Source organism: Coloeus monedula, assembly GCF_965178545.1.
Source record: "Coloeus monedula genome assembly, chromosome: 1".
Classification (NCBI taxonomy): Eukaryota; Metazoa; Chordata; class Aves; order Passeriformes; family Corvidae; genus Coloeus; species Coloeus monedula.
The window spans coordinates 72055326-72077682 of record NC_138781.1 but is presented as its reverse complement, the minus strand read 5'-3'; the positions used below and the strand labels follow the sequence as shown (position 1 = coordinate 72077682).

The following is a 22357-nucleotide window of genomic DNA, read 5'->3' as shown; positions in this document are numbered from 1 at the left end:
ACTGGAGACAGGATAAAGCTGTCACTGTGTGCAGTGTCCACAAACTTTTCCTTTCTGAGAGGGAAGGAGACCACTTCCCCTCACATGAGACCCTCTCAGTATGTCAGATAGCCAGATTAAAACAAAAGAACAGCCAAAAAATCAGAGGAGAGACCAGCTCTCCACTTTGAACAATGTGCATTTTTACTGTCCGGTCACTTTTTGTTCCTTTCATGCTGCATATTTGTAGTCTAATGCAGGATTTTGAAACCCATGGCTGAAGGTCAGACACAGCCTGAAAATTAATCTGTTGTGGCCTGTGGCCACTCAGTTTTTAAAGGCATGACTGCTGGTTTGCTTGACAGCATGAGCTCCTGGAGTGGCTGGCCAGCAGTGGTTGAAAGGGCAGCAGAGCTCTTGTCAAGAGGGCAGATCCCACCCTGGCCTCAGGGCTGGAGGATGGCACTTGGGGAGGTCCAAACATCCGTCTGCTCCTTGCAACTCCGTGATTTCACTGCGAGGCTGTGAGCAAGCCTCTTCCAGAGCTCTTGTGTTCTGCAAAATGGGGCTAGAAATAGAAATTTGTCTCATGTGTGAGACTTGCCATCTGTTTGGGAACCTTGCTAGCAGGTTCACCGGCTGAAAGTTAAGTGTTGAAGGCTTTGTATGGGAGGATGAGAAGATGTATGTGTGTGGGGGGGACTGGTTGGTGTGGTAGGCTTGCAAAGGTTCGTGCAGCAGTCATGAAGGCAGTGGAGGGGACTGGAGGCACAGCCTTGGTAGAGATGCTGCAGGTGCCTCCAGTGTGGTGAGTTGGACACAAAGCTCCACACTCAGGCTCACAGGCCAGTGAGTGGTAGGTACTTGGTAGCTTCATTATGGGCATGCAGCCTGAAACACTTTAGAGGGCAAAACTTATTTTCAGAAGGCAGAGGAACATTCTCCAGGAAAATAAGCTTTCTTGCAGCATGAACTTGCAGAAATTGCTAGTCGTTTTCTAAAATTCTGCCAGTTTACATTTACAGATCATTATGTATAAAGAACTAAGTTTTAGTAACAGTTGCAGAAGAGATCAATGAAGGTATTGCAGAGAATTGTGATCCCAATGAGGAAATAAGCTGCAGAAGAGGAGGAATTGTTGACAAGCAAGAAGCTTTTCCCAGAAAAATACCGCTGCCATTATTAAGAAAGCATGAGGAAAAAAGATATATATAACGCAGGACATGAGTGAGTTGTCTGGCTTAGGGGAAAAGGTAAAGGAGAATTGTTTTGTAAAAAGTTATTTTTAAGATGTAAGCAGGTCTTTAAAGCACAGGCAATAATTTTGCATATTATGTTCGCTAGCACAGGGAATTCAGCAAATGAGCACTGAACCCAAAGGACTCCCTCCCAGATGATAATTCTCATGCAAAGGGTATTTAAGTGTACCCCTGGGCCCTCATGGAGAGATTGGGCAGGGACTTCTGCGGCAAGTGCACTGCAAAGAGGAAGAATGATCTGCAAAGGCCATGGTATAGACTGGAGTTATCAGAAAAATATTAACCCTGTAGAAAGTGGTCAGATCCTGTTACTGCTTCTATAACCTTAGCCTGGTTATTGCCATGTGGTACATTAGATTATTTCTTCACAGTAGCTCTTGTGAAGCCCTTTGTACATTTATGAATAGACATTAAAAAGAAAAAAAGATAAGCTGCTTTCTTACCGACTTGATACCGAAGGGCCAGGGCTCAACATCCTTGGATATGTGAATGCTTTGAAGATACCTGAAGGTGGGCATGCATGTGTATGTGTGTAATGCTTGTGTGTCCTTGAGGACATTCTGGCTGATGGTGCCCAAGCATTTAACTGGAATTACTTGGAAGACCTTCTAAGATAAAATGAATGCAGGGAAAGAGTTTTTGCATTGAAGAGATGGCAACAGAGAAGCACTGGACCTTGGGCTTTTGGTGCTCTTGCCCTTACACCTCAGTGCCTGTTTTCTGAGTTGTTTGGGATCTCAATAATGTACTCAAGGCTACTGAGTCAAACAGAGCTAGGCTCAGACCTCAAAAGTATTACAGAACTTCCCATCAAACCTCCAGAGGACCAGTTTAACATTCAGGCTACAGGATATGTAATGTACTTTGCCACAAAGTTGATTCATTTTCACATCAACAACCTGTATATGTGCTAATATTTCAAAATTCAGTGGGTCAGTTTGAAGGGAAAACTGTTGGCAATGCTTTAGAATCAGTATCAACTGAAGTGACTGACTCAAAGGTAGTAGGAAACCATCAAGACTGTAGCAACAGAATGAAACAAGCTTTTAAGAAGGTAGAGCTATGGCTAATTTTGTGAGGAATCACAACGCCACTGTATGTACTTCTAGGGTGCCAAAAATTGTATTGCTGTGTTGTTCCACATCACTCTGAGCCATTCTGGATCAGCCTCCAGTGTAGTGAGACACTTGAGATGACTTACAAAAGTGTTAAAAGAGGAAACAAGTGAAAAGTGTTTTCAAGGCTGATGCAGTAGTAAAAATGTTGGTCTCTTATGAAATGAGAAAACCTGGCTGGAGTATGGAGCTGTTGATTTACTGTGCTTGTCACACAGAAATGCTCAATTGATGTACTTCTCAAGGGAAATATCTGAGTCAAAGATGACACAGCAATGGTGTGTTCAGCGTTTGCACTAGTATCAAAGTAAATTTATCAAAGACCCTGGATACAAGAATCCAACTTGGGCTAATTAAAAGTAGATCTCACTGTTGCAATCAAATACTATGTTTTAGTCAATAAAGAGCACAAAGCCAAACCAAGACCTGATGTAAGCCAGTCCAACCCTGACACAGGAGCTGCTTCACGTATTACTTTAACCTACCTTTACAAAACAACAAAACATAGTTAATATTGATTCTTTTAAAAGCTGACACATTAACAATGCTCTTGTATGTGTTCTGGTAAGACATGCTTCTTCCTGGGAGGGACCATGTGCTTTCACTGAAGTTAGCAGGAGCCAAGCACTTTGTACCTTTGAAAAGCAGCCCCATATCTCACTGCAAATCAACCCTCACTGAAAGCAACCATCTAGGATGATTGTTGCTGGAGATGTCACATATGGAATAACTTCAACTCCTCTGTCTACTTCTATGTTACATACAGGATTTATAATAACCTGGAGTAATAATGTCTTGTTTCTGATTTATATTTTTTTAAAATCCATAGCCCGTGTCAAGTCTTAGGGGAAAAAAAATAACATATGACTATTCGATCATCATAGAGTTTTTAATTTGAAGCCAAGTGAGAATTAGCTCATGCTTTGAAAGTTGTTTATTATTATTTCTCCCCATTTTTTGTTTTCCTGCAAGTGCAATTTTTTTTTTTTTTTTTTTAAAGACAGCAGTGGTTGTTCTGAGGATGACTTTCAGCAGTCTATGCCTCAGCTCCAGGCAATGCTTGCAAGCAGTATGAACCCATCCCGGTTGTAAAACAGGACACAAAGCAGAGAACAGACTTGCACAAGGATGCCGCAAAATCAGCTGCAGAGCTCCTTTATCCTGAATCACCTTCCAGTTCTATCTTGTTGACATCGTTGCCTCCCTTGGCAAATGACTGATCCCCAGAAATGTTTTCCCCTTTCTCTGGCTTCAGGAATGGGTTTAGTTAATTCCTATAGTATGGAGCTATGGTCCTTGTTCAGGTTCTCTGATTTTATTCCCATTATTACCTTTGATTCTCCAGCCAAGCTTTGGAAGTCTCCTGAAGTCAATATATGTGACAAGAGAAGCAACAACCAGACTTCTGAAGAAGATTTACCTGCTCTTTTTGTGTTATTTTTTATCTTTTCTGGTGTACTATAGGAAGAGCTCCTGGAGCTGACTTCATTGCCCATGTCCTTTACCAGGAACCTATTAAGGTGGATTGCAATATGAATCTACTGTAACCCAGCTAGACATCAACAATACAGCTCAAAATTAGCAAAGCATGAAAAATAAAAACAAAGACTAAAAACATTGTTATCTTTTATTATTTGATGTTTCCTCATGTGTATTATTTTATTTTCAGGGGATGGAGAGGTGAAGAACAAAGTCAAAACTCTCTCCAATCACCAATGACTGTGATGGGCCAAGCAAAGGGGAGCAGAATGGATTTCTGGTATCTGCTGATATAGGCAGTTACCAAACTAACCTCAGCTACCTCCCAGCCACATCAACCTTTAAATCCAGCTCCAACTCCATCACCCTGGCTTTATGGTGCACCAAAGCTCAGACCTGGTAGGCTCAGTGTGGCACTGAAGGACTGAGAGCCTCTGGAGTGTCCCACACTGTAAGTCCATCAGCCTCAGCGGTGGCAACTTTCCCTAAGGAGGCTCACCAGGATTTGTCTGAAAGCCCTGATCCTACTGGAAGATAAAAAAGCTCAACTGCCCATATACGCAATATCAATTAATATTATAAATCATTAAAGTAAAAAATTATAAGAACTGGACAATTAAGTCTTTGTAAATTTAGTTACTGCAGTTGCCCATCACTTCAGCCACTCTAGTCCCACTGAAAGCAACATGGGATACTCCCACTCTCAAGCTGCTAGCACAGACAGCCTGCCCCAAGCATGTGTTGCCACAGTAGTTTCAAAAGGGGGGAATCTCACCACCATTACAATGATCACAGATACCCTGAATCTTGGCCAGGAGTTTTGCTTTCTCCCCTTTAGCTCTATGACATCCCCTGCTTTTGTTCTTTTGTGGGCTCTGCAATGTGTCTGAAGTTTCTGCCCTAAATTCAGCAAGGCCAGGGAAACAGAGAAAGGGCTGGGGTAAGGGGTCAAGGAGCACCAAGTTTGGCCCAAGTTTGTCCTCTCTTCCCACCCACTGGCTCTTCAAGCCATGCTCAGAAAGCAGAGTTACTCTTTCTTCATAGACATTCTGTTGTACACCATGATTGCATTTTTCTGGTAAGCCCTGTTACATACAGGGTGGTGGGAAACTCAAAGTTACCTGGAAAACTGAGATGCTCAATTAACAGCTGATTTTTGAGAGGAGTTACACTCCCTGCCACATTTAATGGACTCAGCATGTGACCCTCATTAGCTGCTACCGAAGCAATGAGTTGGCTACTCCTGCATCCAGGAGCACTATGCCAGCAATCCATCTTCCAGAACCACAAACAGTTGATTGCTCATCCCAAAAAGATCCACCAGCCCATCACCAGAGGAGTGCACTGCCACGGAAGGCACACACACCCTAAATAGTGATGGCCTTCATCTTGTTCTTCTGTTGATCCCTTCCCTTATCCACTAAATTTTCCCTCACTCCTGCAGGAATGACACTGGGATCCAACAGGCAGGGGCTGCACTCAGATCACAGTCCTTCCTGCCCAACCTCACCATCCATCCTGGCCAAGGAAGAGACTATTCCTGTGGAAAAAAAGGTGTAATTACTTGGTCTATACAGTAGTCATGACCACCCTGCAAAGGCGCTGACTTAGTATCAGTCACGTACTCCTGTTTCTGAGCACCTGGCTTTGTCACCTGCTAATGTCTTCTACACAGACCCAGCACGAGTAGGGTAAGGCACATGCTTAGAAAGGAAAAATTCCCAGAGTGTGTTTACATGCTCGGACCTGGCTGGACAGAACTAGGGGCAATGTGATGCTAAAATCTTGGAAAGCTTTAGCCTGCAGCTGTGGCCCACCATCATCATTAGTTTAGTCCATGCTTTGTTTCTAAGCACCTGTTTTCTAGGTACAGGTTTTGTGCAAAAGAGACCCATAGGATGAACAAATTGTTGTGGATGAAAAGCACCCAAAAGGGATGTGAGCCATAAAGTCCCTTTCCTGCTGCAGGAAAAGAGATATTTGACTACTGTTTGTTTGAGCAGTGATATAAAGAAACCAAGATCCACTTGGTGACAGAAATTACAGATTCAGAAAGTGGCATAATCAGTTTGCCTGTTGTCATGTCTGTGTTGTTCTAGATACAGCCTCTTCTGCCTCTCTCCCTCAGCACTGTCCCTCGCTGTATTTGTTTCCTGCCACTCAATTTCTAAATATGTAAAAATCACATGTAGAGTTTCTTTTACTTTTTAAAATTCCTACACCCCTCATCTGAAGTCCGTTTTTTCCCCTCTTTTCCTCAAAATTGTGGCTTTTCCCATTCGCTTAACCTCACACTTTCAATTGTAACCACAGTTGGATGAAAGTTAATTTGCAGTTTGATGATGACACTTCCCCAATGCTGAGTCTCTGAACACAAAGGTATTTTTTTTCTTGGGCACCAGTAATGCTGATGAGGTCAACAGAGCTTTGGGAATAGGTTTTATTACTTAAAAGCTCCTCCAGAACTAGCTGATTGGAGCACAAAGTATTGTTTTATATTGCAAAAACTGTGGCTACCTAACTTAAACCAGTTGAAAGGCAGAAAATAATTCATCAGCATGTTGCAGTGGGGTTTATAATGGCCCTGTGCAAAGCTTATCTTAGTAAAGGAAAATGTCTTCCTACAAACTAAACTGTTTAAGCAGGAGAGGCTTTGAAACATCATCTTTATAACAGTCCCTAAATTAGCTCAAGGACAAGAAACCCAACAAACTTTTAAGCAAACAGCAAGGTAGCAGGGCAAACTTTTCCAGCTGCCAAGGGGATTTGGATGCAGTGTGCATCACTAGTGAAGTACACAGCATTTGGTTAAAAGGACACCAGTTCCCAAAGCATGCGTCTTGGTACAAGCACAGATACAGCTAGATAAGCATAAAGATAATTCCAGGGATCACACGGGGTTAGTGTTCTACTCTGGAGAGAGCACCACCAATTCCTGCTGATGCAAAACCAGACCTGTGGGACACTAGAGAATTTTTTCCTTAAAGCTGGACTACCAAGCATTCCTACCATTACTTCTGAAGGTGCACTTACTGTACCTCCTGTTGGAGTGAGCAGTGGTGGTGTGAGAACTTTTGGACCAATACACCTAGACAGAAAAATACTGAGTGCTTCAATGCTCTCAGATCACATTGCCCAGGCAGGTCTTTGCCATGCAGCTGTCACAGATGCTGAGCTCTTGACCATCCCTCACACCTTCTGACCAGGAACATATTTTTGAAACAATGGCTTACAGTGTTTTTGTTCCTATCACGGTGATCTAAGAGCACACATTGATCAGCTCAGTTTTGTCTGAGTTGACTGAAGAGTGAAGAGTGATGGAATCGAAGAGTGCATTCAAGGCTCTCCAAAGGCTCACAGCCATTGAGACCAGAGATGGCAAGTCTAATATAACCCTCCAAAATACAGTGTAGCTGTTGGGAACTCAGTGCCAGCGGCTTCACTCTAAATATCTGTTCCTGTAAACCTTACTAATGCAAATATAGATGAAGAATATTAAAATTGAGCTACAGCTTACTAGATTTGCCCCTTACTCTGTGAGGTTTTTCTGTCTGAAGTTCACAGCAGCATTTCACTACTATTCTGCAGGTTATTTCCAAGCAGAGGAATTTTGTAATCAGATAAAACAACCTGAAGAGCACCATACAACCACTGAGATTCTGAGACATATTTACTTTGAAGAAGAGCAGCATGCAGATAACATTTAAGAGCATCTCAGAATCCTATGAAACTGCATAGTGAGGAAAAAAATCAGTTGGTTTTCAAATGTTAATGCTCTTCTTATTGTCAGTAAACTGCTGTAGAAAGATGATCATGGTCTTTTCAAGGGCAGTCACACTTGGATTTAATGAAACAATGCATGCAAAAGCACAAAATGTGTTCGACCTTTATGGCACAGATCTTGCAACAAGAGCAGGTTTTCAATCTGTTTCAGCCACAGTTCATTCCAGGTTTAACCTAATGAATCTGGGTCCCAAGAGACCCACATTTTCCCTGCACAGGTAGGTCAGTCACTCATTAGCAGTGTCCTTTCAAAATGCAGATACTTGAAACTGCTGTGTTTTAATGGTGCTTAAAGTGACATAATGTTGAGAGTAGTTCAGAGGAGAGAAACAAGACAAATCACGAACATGGAAGAATTTCCATGCACAAGATGACTGAGATAGGACTCCTAAATCTGGATAAGATGTGGGTGAGACGCAGTTCAGAAGTCTATGAATCTGTAGGTCACATGTTGGAGAGGGAAGAAGGTCTCTCTGATTCTCCCAGAGCAAGGGATACATGATATCAAAGGAGGTCAGTGGGAGAATGAGGTTCAAAGTAAACGCGAAATGTTTGATTGTATCTGTTGGTAGCACACCTGGGAATTGCACCTTGGTAGAAGCCAAAATCTAACTAAGGTCTCAAAGATCACAAAAGAAAGAGCCACTAAAGCTACTAAATAGAGATTCTATGTTGCATTTGTACCCAACCAGTATATTCCCATCGCATAAGTAAAATACTTGCATCTGCAACACCACTCATTGCTACTACATTTTTCACTAGACCAGATGTTCCCCACTCCTTCAATTAAGGTTGTCATGATGCATTTGGATTGCTTGAAATTACAGAAAAACATACTCTGTAAATTAAACTCTATTCTATGAACATACTAGGAAAGAAAACAGACACTTCCAACCTTGCACAAATTAGTCTAACATGCCAATTCGCTGATTCATCACTTAATTCATGATGTTTCCAACTCGCAGTTCTCTGATTCATAACTCACAACTCAGGCAGCAATGAAAAAAATAGTTAGCTAGTAGATCGTGAGAGTGCTCATTCTTCCTCCCCCATCACCTTGTGGGTGTCCCCCATTTCACACCTGGAAGTACAAAATTCTCAGCAGTCTGGCTGCTGTTGGATCCACTTCAAAAGATTTTTGGGTAAGCTGATATATTTATAACTTCCAGCTTGAAAGCTTGATCTATACCATTTCCATAAGTTAGGGGATTCTGAGGAAACTCTCACACAATCAATACGCCAGGATTATGGCTGCAGGAGACAGCAAGCTGCAGGTGATGGCAACTGCATAATGACCTCCTCCCCTCCCCATCCATCACATCCTGCCTACGTGGTGTTGTGGCTTTGAGTGGTGCTCCTTCCAGCATACACCAGGGCTTTGTGTCTGCTCTGTGGTAGCCAAAACCCAAGCAGGAGCTGCATGAGTATTTGTGAGGGGTCCCTTTTATTCCCAGACTAATCCTGCAGAGACCAGACAGGCACAACCATGTTTGAGTTGGGCTGTAGGTGACTTATGGAAAAGGCCGAGCCCAGTCTGGATCTCCTCACAGCGCACATTCATCTCTCCCTTACTCATCCAGCTATTATGCCAGCTCCAATATACATGACAATTCCTCTCCTTCCATTAACACTTACGGTACACTTTAGACTTTCCTCTTTCGTAACAGCGATATTAATTCTGGTTTTCCCACCTCCTCTGATCTGGTTGTCTCCCTCTGTTGTGCCATCACTCAAATTCAGAAGCTAGCACCAGCAGCCACAGCCTTCTCCTTGGGAAAAACAAGGACAAACATGAAAGCAATATGCTGAGAAAAGGGCATAACAGGAAGGACGGTGCCCAGCCGTGGAAAAGGGTAGGGGCCAGGTGTGTCACCGATTTGGAAGAGTGTTTCTTGATTAGTTTCAGTTCAAACCAGTGATCACTGGTAGTATCAGTCACTAGAAAAATTAATGCTCAGTCACATTCTCTCATTTTGGTGCACAAATCAGATGCTGCCATTGCTTATGAAAGGTCACACCTTGGTGATAACCTAGCAGCACAGGCATCGGAGCTTGTCAAGCTTTTTACCTGTAAGAGCAATTTTCTAATGACCTGGTATCTACTACTGGCTTTCTTTCAGTTTTTGCTGTGCTTTATCCAATTGAATGGTGAAATGCTTGTTGTTGTACGTCCTTTTTGTAACTAGTAGACAGTAAGAGCAGGTAGTTATTCTGTGTAGAATGAACTATTTATGGCCTCAAAATAAAATGCAGCATAAAGGTTCATTAGGATGGGATGGTAACTGGGGCCTTCTCAGTGCAGGTGTAGGATGATATGGGAGGCCTCAGGCTACAAACAGCTCAACAGTAGTTAGTAAGTGGTTGTCAAAGGGTACAACATTAGGAGGTAGGTAAGACAAATTCTAGATGTAACAAAGGAGACCAAACAATGAGTACCCAACACACGTAAAATGCATCACGTGTAGCAAATTAGGATCTACTGTGAAGCTGAACCAATAAAAAAAGAACAAGATGTGAAGTGTACTAGGAATTGTGTAAAAATCATCTCCCATGTATCATAGGGTGACAAGGAAGAAATTTTCTGTTGTGCTTATCCTAGTGAAGAGGAAGATAAATTCTCCCCACTGATATCAAACTCTGCTTGGTGGAGGAGCTGGGACACTGGTGACTTGCTGTTACACACACCCCGACACAGACTGAAGTCATCACAGGGGCAGTGTAGAGGTGCATAAAAAAGCAGAGAAAGTGGAGTATGCTCTAAAGTTTGTGTGCCAGTTTTACCTAATTGTCATGGGTTAGGAAACATAGTCCCAGAAGTGATGTTCTTGCAAAGGGGTGCTTACAGCTCCTCTATGACCTGACAGAAGCTGGCCAGTTTGAATATGGACAATTCTTTGAGCCACTTAAAATTGTGACCACTTCTGTGATCCACACTTAAGAATAGACACACCCCAGGCAGAACTCTCTCTCGTTTCCAGTGCTGGCACAGGTGGCTGTGGGCCCCGTGTGGGGGCCGGCAGGCCTGGCCCAGGCCCTGCTCGGGCCAGGCTGGGCCAGACCATGGCCATCCTGGAGCCATGGACCTGTTCCACCTGCGGAACCCCCACAGCCCTGCTGTGGGCAGACGGAACGGCTCGGCTCCCCCTCTCCAGTGCTGCCAAGATTCAGCCGAAAGCTGCCCACAGCTGCCCAGCAAAGATCATGTGAGCAACAGTGATAAGTGACATTCCAGCTGCAAGGCCTAGGTGAGATTAACCCTTTTAGTGCTGTGAAGAGCTGAAAACCTGAGGGAGGAGAAAAAGGAGATGCTTAAAGCTGAAATTCTGTTGTAAAGCTATGATAAATCAGAGTACCCGTTGTAATTTCCTGAAGGCATGGGGGGTGGAGCGTTCAACTTGTACTTGAGAGCAAAAGCACCTGTGCTGAGATAGGCAGATGCTGAAGCAGCTGTAATTTAATGAGAATTTGAACAGGGTGAGATGGAAGTGATGAGGACTTTTGCTCCACATGGAAAGGGGAAGACCTCAGTTCCTAGAGATGCTCCCAGAGATAGTCCTAGAGATGAAGGTGAGGAGGACCCTTTGCTCCCAGGGAAGGAAAAGGGCCTCTGTTCTTAGAGATGAAATGCTCCCAGAGATGGGTGAAGAGAACTTTTGTTTCTGAATGGCTCAACCTTAAAATGGTACCCCAGTGGCTCAAGAATGGACCCTCGAAAGCAGTTGTGGGAAAAGCTGCAAGTCGTGGGAGGGGACTCTCATGCGAGCAGAGAACCAACCCGGGCAGCTGTCTTGTGGTGATAATGCTTTCATAGCATGGGCAAGAGAGACTCCTCTTCCTAAATGAACTGAACAAGGCTATTACGGAAGTGGTAAACAGACTGAACATCTCAAGGGTTGTCTTTTTACATTGTCAGTGGGAGAAGGGAGAAAGGTGGGGGGGGGGGGAAGGTGAAGTGTCCTGAAAGTGTGGTATGATTTTTTTTTTCCCTCTTCTTTTAGGTCTGTTAATAAACTTCTTTATATTCTTTCAAGTTTGGTGCCTGCTTTGCTTTTCTCCTAATTCTTATCTCACAGAAGGTAAACAGTAATGAGTATTTTGGACCAAACCACTACACTAAATTGGTGTTTCTGCCTGGTTACAAACCAAACCTGCTACACTAATATAATTTGGACTATAAATGTTATTATCATTGTAATAAAAATACAAGAATATAATTCCATCCTAATTATTTCAGCTACTAATAATTCTCTGATTAGATTATCTTTAACAAGACCAACAATATATTCTGCCTAGTCTGCCTGTAAGGTGTGTTTCCTTTTGATCATAGCAAGATTTGTAATGTGGCAAATTGATGGCTGTTGGAACAACCTGCCTCACAGCTTGGATGTAACAAGTTGGTAACAAATGAGGTGTGCTTTCAGGAGTGACTTTTGTTTGTATTTGGCACCTCTGTGCTGCTGGACTGTGAGATCTGTGGAAGCAGAGGTTTGGGTTTGGACTGTTTCCTCCCGAGTGCATCTCTGACCTGTGATGGTTGCGTTGAGGACCCAAAGTTCAGCCCACTCAAAAAAGACACTCAGCAGAAGAATTTGAACTCTGTAACTCTTTTCAGGTTCAGAGCTCCTCCAGGTCTGAGGTTGCCAATCTGTCCTCATTATTGATTAATCACACCCTGTGTGTACATAATGTGCAAACACAGCACTCCCTGCCTCTCCAGTCAGGTTTTACCTGTGTTGCATGTGACAGCCCATGCAGGGGCTGACGAGTGGCTGAAATCCTAGAGGCCATCCTCATTTTGTCCTTAGGTTTTTGTAAGCGTCTCAGTACACAGTGAGTGGGCTGGTGGTGCCAAGGGCTGTGGACATCCCTGGTCTCTGTTCTCAGCCATCACTTCACTCCAATATACCCACCTATAAACTATAAATAAAAATCCTCCCTGTCTCTTGGCAAAGGTCATTCAGCTTAATGTCTCTCAGTAAAAGTCCTGAAATACTTAGCTGAGAGAAGCACTTCTTAGTAATGGGATGTAGGTAAGGTTTCATTAGGGGAAAACTGGTGCCTTAATGGTCTCTGACAAGTTAAAGCAAATTCCAGGGATTCTTTTTCCTGGCACTAGTGATGTTCTCTGGAAATCATCACCTTCTCCAATTCATTAGGTAGTCAGTTGTTGAAACAGAAGGAAAAACAAAGGAAAAGAGTTAAACTGAGCCTGTAATTTTTTTTTCCATTTAAATAAATACAAGTTTTTCTCCTTAGCACCAAAAAAGACACTGTTATTAGCATGGCTCAGAAGTGAATTTTTAAATTTTTGCAATGAAGATGCAGCAGCTGGTGTCTACTATGTAGAAATAATTGATCAAAATACAGAACACAACACACAAGTGCAATCAGACACGCTTTATTTTAAATTCTTATTACACTGTATTTATAAAATGTCTGGAATAGAAAGCAGGTTTATATGCAAGAGCACAAAATGGATAATTTTATTAGAAGATGTAGACCTTGGTAAGACTGCTTAATTACCTAACAGGGATTGTCACCTGGCACTGGCAACACACTGTTCAGTCTCTTCAACCCCACAGGACTTATATGGGAGACTTTGACATTGCAAAGTTTCTAATGTGGTCACATAAGCTGTATAAAATGAAGGTGTGGCCATGTCTGAAGTGAAAGCCCCCAAAAGCCTGGTTTCCTGGATCCTGGGGTACTCCCAGAGTATATGAGGTGGTATGAATTTTTGCTTTGTTCCCCACATTTCAGTAAAAAGAGCAGCTGCATTTCTCCTCTCCCCAGACTTTAACAGCTGATTGTAGGTTTTGCAGGAGGTACCATGGGCAATGTGTAGCAACAAGAGGAGCAGAAGGGAAGGCATCTCCCTTGCTTTTCACTGAGACCACCAAATGACACGGCCATAGAGTAAAGCCCCAGTGTTCAAAGAGCAAGAGGTTTCTTTTAAGTTTAGAAGCTCAGCTGGCTCCCCTGTGCTGTTAATACCCAATATGCTCTTACAGACACTGTGGCCAGAGGGGAGGAGTTGCTGCAGCTTGTGTAAGTTTCTGGCTCTCAGGATACATCTTTATTCCCTTCCCAGATGAGTTTCTGTCCCTCGGTATTCTCGGGGTTACTCATGTTACAGATCTTCATTCTGCTTTAGCCATGATTCTTGGAAACTTTCAGGCATGTTTTAATCTAAACTCATACCGATATTTTTAGTCTCACCCAGCTCCAGTGCAGGGTATTGGCTAGGCTTGTGGGACTGTCAGGAGAAGACCCTCAGGCTCCCTGCTCCACTCTGCTTTCCTTCATCCCATTTGCCAGCCTGGACTGCTGTGGGACAGCAAACACCCCTGACATACTCATGGGAAATGGGTCTACAGGGTGGGCTCAGGAGAGAAAAAAAGGCAGAGAAGGGTGAGGAGAGAACATATCATACACAAGAGATATGACCAGCAAAGGCAGGTTTTGTGTGATAAACTCCGAGCAGAGGCAGAAAAGCTCTGGATTTTCAACCAGCAAAGTAGAGGAACAACATATCAACAGCATACGGGGTGGGATGAGGCTATGAAGCGAGTATGTGTGGGTGCCTGCACACATGAAAGAGGAGGAGAAACAGCATAGGGAAGCTGCAAAACGAAACAAGGGGCTGAGAATATTCTGGAGATAAAACATCCTGAGAGATGCTTCCAGCAAAGTGAGCTCTCCATGAACCAGAACATTATTAATTTGTAAGATAAAGCAGACCCTTTAGCTAGAAATACCTGTTTCTATTGCAGCCTGAATGATCTACCATAGCGCTGTGTAATTCAGTCTAAGAATTTATAACACTAGGTTATTTTTTTTCTTCCCTTTTCAGTGAAATACCAGGCCTTAATTAAAACTAAAGTTCAGATTACTCTGGCGAATGGAGCTTTTCAAATTCCCTTGCAGCACTAATGCCAAAGACCATAAATACAAGTGAACTACAGGAATAATATGACCTAGAATTTCCTTTAATTACATGTATCTAATTTTAAATCACTTGGCATCCAGGTGCTTTTTTTATGCTCTTCCCAGTCATACCAATTAGTTTGCTTTATCAAATTTTTTCAGCACAAGGATGACAAAAATAACAATAAGCAGATTCATACTTCTCCCTCAGCCACCCCATACCATGATAGTTTGAAAGACAGCTAAATGAGAGAAGAAGGAAGCACCTTGGCTCATGGTTTCTGAATCTGGATATTCAGCTCACCATACACATGCCTCAAAGCATCACAACTCAGGCTTGCAATCAGCTTTCGTAAACCTGGTCGCATTGGGATGCATTTTACTTCCCAGGTCAATGTAGAGTTCATCGGGATTCTCCTGAATAAAAAAAGAAAAGTTTCAATATTGTGGTCAGTCAGCCAGTGCTCTCAGCCTAACACACAACTGAAGAAACTGAAGGTGGATAGTATAACATGTCTCAAATATTTTATCTCATCCTCATAAGCATTATATAAATTACTCTCTTATCTTCTATTCCTCTCAGAACTGACCCTGCTAAAGTCTTGTCTAGCCTTTCCTCCAGGCTAATTTTAAATTTGTGAAGTGAATCCATTTTCTTCTGCTTTCTGTCACTTCCTCTCATGATCACTTTCAGAATGACCTTCTTTATATCTAACATATATATTTTCTAATTTATCATTCAATTTTTCTTGTTTACTATAGCCTATAGCCTGGTGGGGATTCCTTAAATGGTTAGATAAGTCCTTGCTATGAAGTGTCCAGGTCATTCCCTGTGAACCCTATGCAGGGCTGATGAGATGCTGAACCCCTCTGCCATTCCTACCCTGAACCACCCTGCCACAGGGGTAACATCAGCAGATCTCTTCAGCAGCCACTTCAGATGACTTCTTCATGTCCATACAAACAAGACAAAGTATTCTTGGGAGTCCTGCTGGTGGTGGTTACTCTTTTACATTATTTATGACTCCTGATAACTCATATATAAAACAACGGTATTCTCCACTGCTCTTGACTTTCAATTTTTTTTTTTGCTACAATTAAGATGCATGGACAGCCTCAGGTATTGGGTTTCTGTGTTTTCTCAGTGCTTTCACAAGGTTCTCTGTGCAGATTTTGAAGGCTGATATTTTTGATTGATTGATTGATTGATTGATTGTGTTTGGGGGATGCTGGGATACAACTGCTCCAGAGGAACCAATGGACAAAGTAGTGTAGTGGGGAGCTATTTATGACAATGAATGATTTTTTCCTCAGCATTAAATAAGAGGGTTATGAGTTCAAGCAGTGTTCTTATCTCATGTGGCTACAGTGTCCTGAAAACAACTGAACAAAGCGAGAGCAAAGCAAGCCTGTAAATCAGTCACTGTTTCAAATTCTCATCTGGTAGGATTTGGTTCTCAGGTGCCATGTCCTATGCCAGGGTCAGGACAGAAATGTCTGCCCAGGCTTAGCACAAGCTGCCATGAGACAAGAAACCTTAATTAGCTCTAAATGAGCTAGCCTGGAATCCTCCCACCTGAGTATTTGCTTCAGTGCAAGCCTGCCCCTGGTAAAATGACAGGTATTCCAGCTCCTTAGAGGTTACCTTAGATATCTCTACATGGCACTGCATTGCATTTTGCATATACAGATAGAGGTACCTTGGGGCATGTACCCAGTTTTAGAAAAAACAAGCAGAGGAAGGTCATATTTTTGATGTGAGCATGTGCAGACTGCTTCCAGCAAGTGTTTTCACTCTTTTTATTTTTGTTATCAATGAGAGGTTTTGTTCCCCTCAGCTGGCTGGCTTGCATTCACCAGATGCCCCCTAAAATGGCATCATGATAAAACAATGACTTCAAATGCTGAAGAAGGTAAAATATCTTTTCGAGTTTATGGGAATTATCTGCAAGGAATTATCTGAATGGAAAGTGAAGAAGTTATTCTACAAGTCTGCTGTGCCGACTTCTTGAGCACTTCTTGAGCAGTTGGGGGGCCAGATTCTCTAAGGATTAAGGTTTTTAGGCCACAGCTTTGCAGTGCTCCAGTGAGAGAGGGTAGCACTACCATCCTTGTTTTCTAGTACTATCATCTCAGTACAAATACATATATGTGTGTGTGTATATATATGTGTATGTGTGTGTGTGTGTGTGCACATGCAGGAAGACAATAGCTGTGCTGGGAAACCAAACCTACCTTTTCCTGCCTCTCTACTGTTCTAATTCTAAAACAAGTTGCTTCTCACTACAAATGCTAATACTGGCTTAGCTTTGACATATAGAAACACCCAAAATGGCTTACCTGCTAGTGTGATAGTATGCTTGGCTATAATCCTTTTAGTGCTATCCATCACTGCCTGGTTAATTCTCATTTGTCATGCAAAGACTATGCCCCATGTAGGAATTGCTGCTGCCACAGGCTTTTCCATAACTCATGCTCCTCATCTGTCTGAGCCTAATAACTAAATATCAGTATCTATATCTATATATAGACGTTATGAATGGTCAAGACTGAAGCCCCCAGGCCGTTACATTGCCAGAGTAATGTTGTATCAGCCGGGTCACACATGACCAGTTTTGTGGAGCTGCTAAAGTGATACAGAAAAGCTACCTTAAAAGTACACAGAGGTCAAAAAACCTTTCCCCACAAAGAACTGTAATAGCTCCACCCCATATGAAACAGTCCCTGGTAAACAGGGAAATGTTGGAAGGGTGGGGAAAGCCTAGAGTGTGTTTAATTCTCTTTGCAAATGGGGTAAAGCCACCCTGATCTGATTTTCCTGGGAGAGAACTCAGTGATGAATGATTCCGTATAATATGCTGAGCCATCGCCACACTGGAGCCATTTATCACTTTGAATGCATGGAGACAAATGTGATTATTATTTAAATAAACTACAACTGCCCCTTGCTCTGTCCTCTGTGTGTATCACCTGCATCCTACATTCATCTCAGAGAAGTTAAATCTTAAAATTACTAAGCTGATCCATTTCCATTTTAAATGTTGCCAAGGGCATTACTGAAAAGGGGAAAACATGGTGACTCTAAGGAAAATGACGTGTGTTCCATGAGTCATTTTTCTCCCGTAACTCTTGTGCCTTTGATGCACCTGATAATTTCTGCATCCTTGAAGGTGAGGGCAGTCCACAGTAGCTTTTGGATGAAAAAGGATGCAGAACAACAGGGGAGGCTGTCACGGCTGGGCAGCAATGATGGCTATTGCTACAACTTGTGTAACTCTTGTGGACCATGCTGAGTCATGCTCAGCAGCACCTGTGACATACCATGTGCACAAAGCAAACACAGTATGTTGCCCTTTCACAGTCATTTTTCTATCAGCTCCACTCTGGAGATTGGTTCTGATCTTTTTATCCTTGTCCCAGGCGTAGTCAGGCTCAGGCCTCCCCTGCTGGCTGCAGAGGATGCTGACAATTTATGCAGCTGCTGAAGCACTGGCAATTTTTCAAACTCCTTTTGCACACACCTGGGGACCATCAGCTCAGGTAATGATAGATACTAAGCCCAGACAGATAGATGCCCAGGAGTAAGCAATAGCCTCAAAATTTTCCAAGTTTCTCCGTTATATACCCTTGGCTAATGCTAAGATCATAACACTGAACTCAAATGGAAAGAGGATTTACAACTTGCTTAGCGTAGGGGTATCATGGTGTCAGCGTGACGCGTGACTCTGAGAATAATGAAGGTGGCTTTCCTTTTCCTCAGGTCTGGGAGTGCCCTGTGCTGGGAACACACCTGTATGCCAGGGCAGCCCTGTGCAGTGGAGCTACTGGGGGGAGCTGTGTGCTCACACACATGCCACAGTTATGCCAGCAGGCTCTGCAAACAACACACATTTTGTGTCTTGACATGAGCTTGAAAAGATCATCTGAGGTACCTGAACCTCTTGTATAATCATGATTAACATGAGCGGAGAAAAGCCCTTTCCGAAAAACAGCACAGGACTCAATTTGCACACGCTGAGTGAGTGGCAGTAAACACTTCAAGCGTAGGATAAATCTTCCTCTCTGTGATAGCGGCTTGTAGGTGCTATTGTCAAGTGCTAAAAATAATGTAATACAGTGAAAAAGTAAACTTGGGCTATGCTAGCAGCTACCTACAAACACTACCCATTCCTCCAACCCTGGTACTGAACAGATGAAATGCTCTCACAATCTCTCTGGATAGCCCGACTTCTACTGACTGTTGAGACCTATAGCTCCCCTGTGTATTGGATTTTAAAGTACAGAGAGAGTGTTTGAATTAAATTACTCAGCACAGCATCAGTTAAGTGTCTCCTGTGAGCTCCTACTGTGAGCAGGCAGGGGACAAACTCCCAGCTGGTTGTGCTTTCTTCCCTACCCGAACTGCTTTTTTATTGTTCTCAGCACACCAGGTCCCTCGAGGCGGAGTGTGATGTTCTCCAGGGTTTGTTTCAGAGGATTGGTGAATTCTACAATCACGGACATTTCTTTACCAGCTACCAGTTCACCTTTGGTCTGCAAGACAAGGAAAGGATAATGCACCAGAAACTCCTAATAACAGATACACAGTACTGGCAAGGCAGAAGAATGGAGCACACAGAGAAACAGCATGAGGCAAAGGAAGCTGAGTGAGAAGAAAATTGTTGGCTGGGCTCATAGGTACCACTGCGCATTTTTCCACCCATTGTAATTTTCCCTCAAACCACATGGCAGATCAAGAGGCAGGCCCTCATTACCATAGAAAACCAGAAATCTGCATGGACAGATCTGGAGCTGATGGCCCAACTGGGGGTGAGTCCAGCTGAGGGGGCCTCTCTTCCAGACTCTGCCCCCCTCCTCAGGCTCCTCAGCAGCACTGAAGTGATCTGCTCAGGACATAAGCTCCAGAGGAGATCCTAAGTTAGAAACAGTAGGCTACAGTGGTTGCACCCTCAAAAATGTCGTGCCCATCTTCCCCTTGCTTTTGCATTCTCTTCTCATGCTCTGAAGGCTTTATAACCCTGCACGTGTGCTCTATGGGGGCCTGAAGGCCAGTTTTCCTCCAAACCCTATGTAAGCAAAAGAGCAGTACATTTTGCACTGGAAAATAGTAAACCTCCAAACAAATGTGGTTTTAAACAAAGGCTACATATATGGGGATTTGGGGTTCTGAAAATTCAGCATTTCTCACAGAATATATGTATTTGTTTTGCTCAGGAAAGGGTTTTCAACTTATGGCTGGCAGATCTGCCAGCCCACTTCATGGCCCACCAACTGATTTAAAGGGCCTTGAGAATGGTAACTAAGAAGAACAAGTATTTTGTCAATAAATTTAAAGTGGTGTTTTAAGGAAGTATGACATTTGAAAAAAGCTGCATAGACTCTGGTCTAAGGGATTGCTCTGTGCCAAAAAACAATGAAATGACTGGAGTACAGGAGGAGATACATCTAAGCTCTCAACAGCATTTGGCCATCTGAACGTGCAAAAGGAAATCAGTGGCATTTTTGGAAGTCTTGGCCCGATTAGAGATCTTCTATCCTCCTTATTTCAATTGACCATTTAAGATCACTGGGTGTGCTTCAAAATCATCCCAAAGTCTCACACATGCAGCTGAGACCATGATATGTATTTGCTGATCCTATTTTTGTGACCTGGTCTCAAGGTTAGAATATGGTGTAATTTCCTCAGTTGTTGAGTCTGACAATCTGCTTAGACCAACACAGAAAGATCAAAGGTGTATCCAAAGACATGAGGGAGATACATTTTTCATTCTTCTTTCTCACTCTCACATTAAGAAATTTGGTCTGCCCGTCACGTTCACTGAACAAACTTGACAAGAAAACTAAGCAGATAAACTTTCTCAAATTTCTTTAAAAAGCAATAAATCAACATTTCCTCTATCAATACATGCTCACACATGCACACACACACATCTTAAAAAATCCAGCCTTTAAAATTTCAGTGTATTTTCATACATCACAAAGAAACAGAAAAGAGAGAAACTTAGTTTGACTAGAAAACACAGGTTTTGGACAACAGCCTATCCTATATGCTAAAAATCCTTTCTTCGGGACAGCAGGGAGGATAAATTATTTTGAAGTTGAACATCTGAGATGATGTATAAGATGCTCTGTTTAAGTATTGAATTGAAAGAATTCTTTACTTTTAAAATTTGGGTTTTGAAGATAGGTATTTGAAGTAGAGTTTATCTGTCTTGTCTACGTCCTCTCTAGAATGCTCAGTAAACCAAAACCATTTTGTTTAAAAATGCAATTACTTGATCAGAACATCATGGTATTTCTGAAGACCATGAAACCAAGTAGATTTTTTGGCAAATTTTGCCATAGTTTTGATCCATGTTTTTTAAAAAGCTTTTTCTGCATAAGGCTGCAGTTGCTACATAAATTATTATATGGAAACCTGAGCACTGGTTCAAGTAAATATATAGAGGGGAAAAGTTGGATAAACTTAGATTTTTTTTCGAGGTCCTGAATTTACAAAGCTGTATTCATGCTTATATAAAGCTTCCTGAACAGGTGTTCTGATTTTTTTTTTTCTAGTGTTAGGAAAAAAGCAGATCCAAATTCCATCGTTGAAAGCAGATGAAGGTTTGGTGCTTTTGAAAACTGCAATTTATTTGGACACTCAGTTATGAGCTGAGAAGTTTAAATCCCCGCCTTGTCTTTGCCATACAACATATGCTCCTTGTAGTATCACAAGCATTACTCTTCTCCATTTTCGTGGGTACCACACCACTGTCTACAGAAATGCTTCAGCTTTCAGGGTACACCACTGACAGTACAGTCAGAGTGGCAGCAAAGCACTGAAATCCTAAGACATTGTCCCAAATCAATGCTGCCCATTGAAGTTTGGAGAAGCTTTCCACAATACCTGCAGAAGCTCTCCCAGCAAAATCACTTCAACAGCAGTGCTCCTCATTCTTTAGCAGGAGGCCCCTGTGCTATGCTGATTTAAATAGCATAGACTTTTGAAGTAGTTAAAGAACTTGAGTGAGTAATCTCTCTTACCCTTTGAGTGTCTTCAGCTCTCTCAGATCTTTTCGCCTCTTTCCTCCACTGAGATCACTGCAGTATTTACTACCAGTGCCTCTGTCTGCCTGTCTTTTCAGTGTAGGGACACTCAGTACATTATATAATGCACCTGTACACCCTCACACACTCCAGCTAGCCACTGCTCTGTAAGGTCTCTGCTAGACACTCCAATGTACACACACACACATACACTCTTCCACCCCATGATTCAGCGTGACAGCCTTGTAGAGAACAGCCATCCCTTCCACCACATCCTTGAGCTACCTTGATCCACAGGGTGGGAATTTCCAGGACTGTCACCTTCTGCATGGCCAGAATCTTCCCCGTTTCATTGATCCGTGCAGTCACAAAGAAATGAAAGGAGGCTTGCTCCAGCAGGTCACTCATGTACTCACTCGATTTGATCACAATGTCAAAAGAGCTGGCTGAGGGGAGACACAGGAAAGAAAAAAGTCATCTGAAGCAATCTAATCACTAACTGTTCCTCCCATCATGGCCAGTGCCAGTTACACGAGTGCCTTGGAAAAAAGGTGAACTATGAGTCAAAGAACGGCTTTGATCTTTTTCCCCTAAACTAACTTCATTTCTTTACTTAACCATATTCCCTCTAATTTTTCCCTCTTTCCATTTAGGCTGTGAGCTCCCAGGGCCAAGGGTGGGGTTTATGCACAGCCTTTGCCCAGTACCCTCAGCATGGGCCCAGGTCACTGTTGAAGGTTTCTAGGTGCTACCACAAAATAAGTGAGAAGGAAGGCTAGAAACACA

General features: G+C 42.7%; 1 protein-coding gene across 38 annotated transcripts in view; it reads right to left on the bottom strand.

The window, feature by feature from the left end:
* Positions 1-13070: 13070 nt before the first annotated feature.
* The window catches only part of F13A1 (coagulation factor XIII A chain), a 274375-nt gene continuing 265088 nt past the window's right edge, over positions 13071-22357 (bottom strand). For all 38 annotated transcript variants that reach the window (XM_082286988.1, XM_082286997.1, XM_082286989.1 and 35 more), the window contains 3 exons: positions 21857-22017; positions 18939-19075; positions 13071-14959 (listed from right to left, as the gene is read on the bottom strand). In XM_082286988.1, the coding sequence (XP_082143114.1) occupies positions 14815-14959; positions 18939-19075; positions 21857-22017 (443 nt within the window). In that variant the 3' untranslated portion in view covers positions 13071-14814. The remainder of the gene's footprint in view (positions 14960-18938; positions 19076-21856; positions 22018-22357) is intronic.